Here is an 8460-nt window from a genome sequence, read left to right on the forward strand (position 1 = left end):
CCATAGTTTAAAGGATCATCTCACCACTATCATGTAGGGAGAAAATATCAAATCCTTGACATTCACAAAAATGACATCTGCTTTACTGGGCATCCCTTCAACCACCCCCTCCCCACTCACAAAAATGGAAAAGAAAGTCAGCCTAGTTTCTTGTTAAGAATGTGGATCTTGGAGCCAGACATACTAGGTTCTGGGGCCTCTGTTCAAATCCTGGTTTTGCCACTTACCTGTTCTTGGGAAGATCTCTCTGCCTCAGTTTCCCATAGTATGAAATGGGGTAGATAAAAACAGCACCCACTACATAGATTTTTACATAAAATTAATAATGTATTTAAAGTTCTTAGTACATATCTGGCACATGAAAAACACTTCATAAACATTAGCATTAAAAATTCAAATAAAAATCTAGGTTTATTACTTGCATTCTACCTTAAGGAAGTCAGGCACATGGAATCAAGATAAATCCTGCTCCCAGGCAGGGATGTCTTGCCAGTCCAGCTCCTAGGGCAAAGAAACTCATTGACTACTTCAGCTTCTAGCTTTGATTTTGCCTCTAGCCTGTTGGTTTCACCGTTTAAACTGTGAATAGTAACAGTTCCTTCTTTATAGGTTTGCTGTGAGCTTTGCATTAAATGCATAGGCACTGCATTTAAATAAAAATGTGTAGCAAAATGCAGACATATAGTAAGTATTGGATATCTATTATATAGCACCACTTTCATATTTCATACCCATGACAGCCCAACCGGGTGGATGCATCAGTCCCATGAGAAAACTGAGGTTCAGAGATGTTAAGCTTTATGACCAAAGGCAAATAGCTTTGTGGCAGAGCCACCTTTCGAAACGTAGCAAGCGTTCCATCATCATGCTCTATCTTCATTACTTATATGGGGTTTTTTTCCTTCACAGTGCTTCAAAACTCTCTGAAATTCTCTATTACATACTTGTATATCTAGAGTTTGTGCTCTGGGAGAGCAAGTCAGTGTTTTGTTAAGTCCAGTATCTAGCAAATGCTCGGCACTAAGGAGGCTCGTAGTTTTCTTGAATGAATGAATGAAGCAGGCCCAGATTTGTCTGTCTCCAAAACCTATACTCCTCCACCATGATACACTGCTTTTCATTGCCATCATCATTTTAAATTCTCTTCAAAGGCAGAGTCACTTGAATCCTTCAGAGGTGATTTCTCTGGAGCCCAAAGAATCCAGCATTCAGTGATTCCGCCACACACCTCCATGCGTTCCCCTGCTCACCAAGTGGGATTCAAACCCATCTGAAGGCCAGGGTCCTAAGCAAGCCCTACCAGGCTGGCACCACAGCCGTGCCCAGATGAAGTGCGGTAAATGGAGTGGAGGGATGGTCTCTTCCCAGTCTGGTCCCTAATCTAGCTTTGCCACTTCCAGTTGTGACCTCAGACAAGTTCCAGATCCTTGTTCATCCTAAGAAGGGACCGTGCAGGGTTGTGTTACAGTCCAAATGGCTATAATATGTGAAAAGGTGTTACGGGGTTGATGCATGGTGGGTACCCAACAGGAGGCAATATCCTTTCCTCTGGATTCCAGGAATTCTCTATTTTTATGTCCCTTGCAGTGCTCACTACTGTCAATTTGTTCATACTTTCTCTGGTCAAACAGATTCTTAAATTCTGGACAGAAGGGACCGTGGCTTTGTTCATCTCCAGGGTCTGCCACCAACAGAGTCTCAGTAAGTGAAAACAAATAAAACCTCTTATGAATTAACCATACATAAATATATAACTTTTACCTGGTATCTCTAAATAATCTGTCTCTGAGTTCATTCTCTCTCCCCTAAACCTTAATAAAATTGTGAAGATATCTGAAATAGAGTGGAAGGGGTGACGTTAAAACAACATCAAGCATTTCTCTCACCTTTTTCACCCCACAGAGTCCTGGACTCTTGGAGGGGCAGGAGAACAGGCTCCAAATGCACTGGCAGATGTCTGGGAGCTAGGGTAAGCTCTCAGGGGCTTGTGGAAATGGAAACCTGGCTCTCTGTTCTTCCAACTTATGATGTTACCATATACCTTCTCAGACTTGTTGGCAAAGACACCAGGACAAACAAACACGCCAACTTGACTTAGGATTGCAGCCTTACGATGATGGAGATGGAAGAAAAGCCCTGTGCTTGCTGCAGCTCACGGCAACACCCTCCTCATGAAGCTCTCATGAGGATCAATGCCCGTAAAATTATTTCACAAGCAAAGTATCCAGCAGAGGTCACAGGTATGTTAGAAGACACAAATGAACACAGGCATATAATTGAGTGGTACAATTTTAGATGGATCATTTGAAGTCCAAGCCATTCATTTACAGATGAGTCTCGGGGAGAAGAGAAGGGCTCCTTTGCCCGAATTATTATCAGGAGGGCTGGATAAGAGAGGGAGGTGGCTCAGCTCTTTCTAAAGGCTTGAGAAATGGAAGACTGAGTCGGGGTTTCCTGTGATGGCAGCACTGTGGCACGCTGGCCAGTGTGTATTCCTTTCCAACATACGTGAGGATCTCTGGTGCCGGCTTCATTATCTAGAGGCATTTCAATGTTTCCTAAACTGACATTGGATATATGCCCATAAAATCTAGTGTCTTTTAGGAAATTCTTTTGGAAACTGGGATTTGGACAAAAACTTAAAGAAGGTACCTGAGGTGGCCCTGGAGAAAGGAAATGATGGGGCTTTAAAGACGGTTATATAAGGTTGTTGACTCTTGAAATCCTAAATGACCTGTAAAAATATTTTTTGTTATATATTATTAATCTAGGGGACAGAGTCACCAATTGGGCAGTGGTTCATAGTTCAGGTAGAGAGAAATAGCTCATATTTACTTCCTCCATTCTATGGTAAAACCTAATGAAAAGGGGATCCAACCCTTCATTTTACAGGCAATGAAAATTAATCTTGGAAAAGCTAGATCTACATAAAGTCACATTACTAGTGGCTGAGTGGGAATTATAACTCAGAGCTTTTCTCCTTGTGCAAAGGGGAAAAAAAATCGGATAGGATTTTCTCCCCACCCCCTAGAAGATTTCTGGCCAGACATCTCATTCCCTTCTCTTTCCCACCTCATCCTAACTCCTCACCCTTTCAGATCTGGTTTGAGAAGGAGGCTGAGAAATTCATCCTGGGCGACCCACGGGTCGTGGGGAAGAAAAGCCAGGACCTTTCACGCTGGCGAGCCTGTGGCTCTTGGGGAGACGGGCACACTGCCCAGCTGGCGCCTAACTTCGGGACGGTGGGGGCTGGAAGAGAACCCAGAGAGGAAGGCAGGAGAGAGGGCGCGCACACGGGCTGAGAAAAGGTGTTGCTGCTGGAGAGAAATTAGAGACCTCGGCGCCTCTGGGAAGCAGGACCGTCCAGCTCTCACACAGCGGCGGGGAGGCTCCGTGCAAACTTCTCTCTCCTAGCACTCGGCCCTTTGTTGTCGGCCTCAGGCTCTGGCTCCCGCTCATGCCCTCCGGTCCCCCGCCCCCTGAAGTCACCCCAACTGCACTCATAATATTTTGCTTTGCGCCGGGTCTGTTTTCCACCACCAACTTTCAGCAGTTTCCATGACGACGCGCTGGGGTGAGAGGCGGCCGCGGCTGTGGAAATCCAAGGCTCGAGCCGCAAGACGATCCTTGCAAGCTTTTCCGGGTCTCCGGGTCCTGCAGGCCCTGCGGGAAAGTACGCTGTCCCCCGCCGCCGCCGCGCGGGGCAGCTTGCAGGGCTCCCAGGAGTCAGGACAGGGCGCCGCGTCCGCACGGGCCAGAGATGCAGCCGCAGGGCCCGAGGGCCGGGGGACCACGCAGTTCTCACCTGACCCTGCTGCCAAACCCAGACGCCCGCGCTTGGCAGGTGGTAGGATCGCAATGCCCCCCTTGTGAGACACACACACACACACACACACACGCACGCCCGGGAAGGACGAGACTGCCTGGTTTGGAAGCGGAGTGAGTTTCACTTCCCAGACCTCTTGTTTTCCCGATCCGCCTACCCGTTTCCCTTCTCCAAGGCCGTGCCCGGGAGAGGACGGAGGAGGCTCAGTCGCTGCTCCCTCTGGGGCGCTCGATGCCTTGTGGGCATCGCGCTAGAGCCACCGGACGTCCCCACCTCGAGACCCACAGAGTCAGGCCAGGCTGGGCCTTGTCCTGGGTTGGAGCCTGCAGACCAGCGGGCTCTCCGCTGACTGGGCCCCGGGCACTCAAATCCTGCTCCAGGGGCACTTTGGCCGCGCAAACTCAGGGATCTGGAAATCCGGGCGGGAAGTGGGTAGCGACAGAAGTTTTCAGCTCTGTCTTGGCCGTGCACCTCTCTAACGCGCCATCCCGTTTAGCAAGAAACGACCCGTCTGTTGCGTAGGCGACCAACCCGGCCCTGGGCCACTTTGCACAAGTTCTCGGTAGCCTAAAATTCCACCCACTTTCCTCCTTCGTTCTCGAATGTCCGAGAAACTTGAATTACTGCGCAACGCTCGCCTGGGCCGGGCACGAACATAAACGCCCCCGCCGGCGGCGGCCCGCGTGGCGAGGGTGGCTCACACCGGGGTCTGCATCGACCGCCCCGCCCGCGTGGAGCTGAGACGGCGGGTGGGACGCGCGCGCGCCCTAACAGCCAACCGCGCCCGAGCCACACTGCGCTTCCGACGGCGCTTCGCGCGCTCCAGCTTTCGCCTGGGGCCGGAGCTCAACCGCGCCGGGACAGGCGCTTGCGAGAGGGGCTCTACTTTGTCCCGCTCGGCGGCGAGCGAGACAAGCCGAGGGCCCTGGAGGCGCGCGCCAGCTCCCCGGCCTCCCCTGACGGGGCCATTGTCTTAGCCCCACACTTGTGGAGTATTTTGGGAAAAACCGAGGAATATATTACCGGCTCGGTGCGCGGAACAAAGGGGCGCGCTTCCGCAGGTCACGTTGAAGTGGCCCCAAGGAAGGCCACTAGAGCCCCGGCCCCAGCAAAACCGTTCTCCTGGGCCCCAGGCACTTCGCGGGGATTTTCCTTTAAGAGTAGGGGATGGAGGCCCAGCTCGCCGGCCTCTCTGATCTTGGACGCTCCAGACTTCGGGCCAGCACTTGCTAAAATCGGATGTTCAAGGCCTTTCGGAATGAAGTAATAATAACAATAATATTCGTGGTCTGGTTGCGCGCAATCTGCTGTAAAAGGAGCGGAGTCGAACTGCGCCATGGAGCGTTCGTCTCAGCAAGCCCGGGAGAAAGGACCTTTACATAACAAGGGAAACTCAGAAGAAAAGCTAATTGGATTAAGTTCTCTGGAAGGGAGGTGAGGGAAAGTTCCTGGACCGGACCGCAACAAGCCGCACTTCCCTTGTCGGTTTTACAAGCCCGAGTGAACTGTCACCTGGGGCTCCTCGTGTCATTTCTGCATGCTGCCATTTCCCAGAAACTTTTGATTTTGAGTTCAGGGTGACGATCTAGGGATGTCTTAGATATACGGAAAGGGCTTGGGTGGGGAAAAGATTTCGGTTTGAGAACCCCCTTGGGGATGTTTGCAGTTGCGGTGGAGGCGACCAGATACCTCCACGACCACCAGCTACACCAAGGACAGAAAACGAAACGTTTCCACAGTCCCCTGGCCCAGAGCGGAGGAAATCCCTCCCCCAACACTGCCCAAAACACACCGAGGGGCTTCGGTCGTGAAGTAGGGGACAAGGGGGTCACCCGAAGCCCCCAGCAGGTTTGGAGTGAGGGAAGCCCCAAGACCCTGTGTAGGCCTCTTGCAAAAGCTTGGCCACAAACTGTGCAGTTCAAGAATAATTTCGTTCAATATATTTGACTCCAAGTTGGGGTGCCCAGGAGCTGCGTAGTGGTGCAAGTGCATGAGATAAAAATATGGGGGGAGGAACTCTTTCCCTTCTCTCGGCGCCTGCCTTGTGGCTAGAAGAGATCAGCAGGGCCTGTTGCATCCCTGCAGTCGGACGTGCGGGGAAGGCGACGCCTCTCTTGCCTTGGTTTGTCATCGTTTTCTAGGAAGGAGTACTTCGGAGCGCAGCATTTCCCCGTTATCTGCGGGCCCACTCTCACCCGGGGGACTTGGTTCTTGAAATCAGAGATGGACAACTACCCAGAAAAGCAAAGATTCCTCCCCTTTCCCGCTTCCTGGGCCAGAGGTGGCAGGTGTCCCGTCCGCCCAGGGCCGAGGCGAAAGCCTGGAGGGATCGGAAATCTTTCTTCAGTGACCGAAGAAAGACGTTCTGGGGCGATGCCCGGATGACCCCGGCCACCACCCCACGGCATAACCAGCCTGCTTCGGGGTGGAGGTGGGGAGACATTGGTGTGGTGTTTGTTTATTTGCTCAGGGAAGGGACGCGAGTGTTAAGGGGCCGCGGAGGGTGAAGGCACTTGTTGATGCGCGCTGCAAAGCGCAGCAGCGGATTCTCCCAAGCATCCTCCAGAGCATCGCGCCGCTCTGCCGCCTCGGCCCTTGCTGCGCTCATCTCCGCATTTCTGCATCTTCCCGACCCCATTTTCCTAAGAAACCCCGAAGTAGCAGTTGAGTCGGGAAGGAGTAGACTGGTTGGGAGACTGCAGCTTAAGAAGGGGTGAACTTCCAGAGAACGTCTTCCACCTGGAAGGGGCGTATGGAGTATATATAACTCAGATCTACAAGTTTGGCGGCTCTTCAAAGGTCCTAGGGACTGGGAGGTGGGGAGCTAAGGCTCTACGGGAGAAAGAACCGACACACGGAGCTTTTTCGTTGGATTCCTTGGCTCTCTCCGTTGTTATGGAGCGCCGCCGCCCCAAAACCTGATGCCCACAACCAAATGCCTCCAAACTGCAGAGTCTTTTCCAGACCTGGACGCGGGGCCTCGCGGGCCACTATGCGTCCTGCATCCCTTCAGCTGGGTTATAACCCTCAGAGCGGAGCACGTCTTTGGGGTCCCCCTTCCCCGGCAGCGAGGCTACACCCGGCCGCGAACACCCTGTGCTTCCAACTCCCGTGCGGCGCGAATTCCCCAGGACCACCGGGTTTGCTGCCACCACTTCTTCCAGCTGCGCGTCCCCACCGGCCGGAGCCTCGGTCCCCACCTCCCAGGCGCTGCGCGAAGTCGTCACCCTCCCCCGTCTTTAGGGAGTTCCGCTCGGCTTCCAGGCTCTTGCAACCAGCCCCCCAGCGCATCGCTATTCCCCGACCCCCAAACCCGGGGGAGGAGCTGGGCCCGGGAGGGGGCGGTCGGCTCGCAAAGTTTCTGCAAGTGGCACCTCAAGCTCGCTACGAGCCAGCGCATCTTTATGTAACTTTGTGTCCAGGGCAAGCGAAAGCGCGCTCCTCAACGCGCGCGCGCGCACATACGCTCACACACAATCACACGCTTGCAAACACACACACACACACACACACACACACTTCCACCTATCCACTTACCCATGCACGCACACACACAACACGTATAGCGCGGGACTGAAAACTTCCGCACGCTCTCTGTTATTTCCTGGGGTTCCACTGTCAAGTTGACCCGCCTGAACTTTTTGCAACTCTTTCTAAAGTTCCCCTTCTCCCTCCTTCTTCCGTCCCAGTGTCTTCCCCCTCCCCCCACCACCAGTAGGACTAACCTGTGGAATCCATGTCGGGTTCCTCCAGTAACCCACAATGCATGCTCTTCCCATGGACAGCACAGGCGCCCCAAAAAAGTCCTGATGTTTGGGGGATCCCCTGTGCTAGAGATGCCCAGGAAGAAAGGGAATGAGGGGGAAGGGGGACAAGAAGAGAGAGAAGCAGAAAGTGAGAGGGCAAAAGGATAAAGGAGAAAAGGAAAGAAAAAGATAAAGAAGAGGAAAGAAAAGAGAAAGAAGAAAAGAGGAGAGAGAGAAGGGAGAGAGCGCGGAGAAGGGGGAGAGAGAAAGAGCTAGCGAGCAAGGGGACACTCAGTAATCCAGCCGGGCAAAGCCAAACCCGTCAAAATGTTTGCGGATGTTTCATGGGAAAAAGCATCATTTTATAGGAGCCCCGATGGGAGCAATGTCATTGATAGGCCAGCCGGCCTGATGAATGGCCGCTCGTCAGATGGGGCCGTGGCGAGGCGCACTGTGAAGCCCATTGTGGGCCTGTTTTGAATAAGAAAAGCCGCCTCCGAAAAGGGGGGCTCAGAGCGACGCAATCCCAGCCCTCCGACTTCCCCCTTCTATTATAGCATTAGCAACGTTTTTCTTATTTAAAGTTCCAGAGGCCTTCTCCAGCCTTCGCCCGGCACTCATTATAGGCGAAATCAAAATTGGCTTAGATGTGGCCCCCCTCTCCCCTCCCCCCCCTCCCGCGACCCAGCCCGGCGCGTCGCAGGCATTTGGGGGTGGGGGAAGCGGCAGGGAACTCCAGAGAGCCTGGGGAGTCACCTCCGCGGCCACGAGTGGGCCCCCACTCCCTTCCCTTTCCTCTAGTGCCCCCCCATTTGGTCTTGGGTTCGATTTTGGGTGGGGGCCCTGGGAATGCGAGGAGGGGTACGTCTTTATTCCCACGCGGATCCA

General features: G+C 53.1%; 1 protein-coding gene across 2 annotated transcripts in view; it reads right to left on the reverse strand.

The window, feature by feature from the left end:
- The window catches only part of RFX4 (regulatory factor X4), a 163760-nt gene extending 155752 nt beyond the window's left edge, over positions 1-8008 (reverse strand). For both annotated transcript variants that reach the window (XM_037846577.1, XM_037846576.1), the window contains exon 1: positions 7552-8008. In XM_037846577.1, coding sequence (XP_037702505.1) covers positions 7552-7594 — 43 coding nt within the window. In that variant the 5' untranslated portion in view covers positions 7595-8008. The remainder of the gene's footprint in view (positions 1-7551) is intronic.
- Between the last annotated feature and the right edge of the window lie 452 nt (positions 8009-8460).

This window comes from Choloepus didactylus, chromosome 8 (genome assembly GCF_015220235.1).
Source record: "Choloepus didactylus isolate mChoDid1 chromosome 8, mChoDid1.pri, whole genome shotgun sequence".
Lineage (NCBI taxonomy): Eukaryota > Metazoa > Chordata > Mammalia > Pilosa > Megalonychidae > Choloepus > Choloepus didactylus.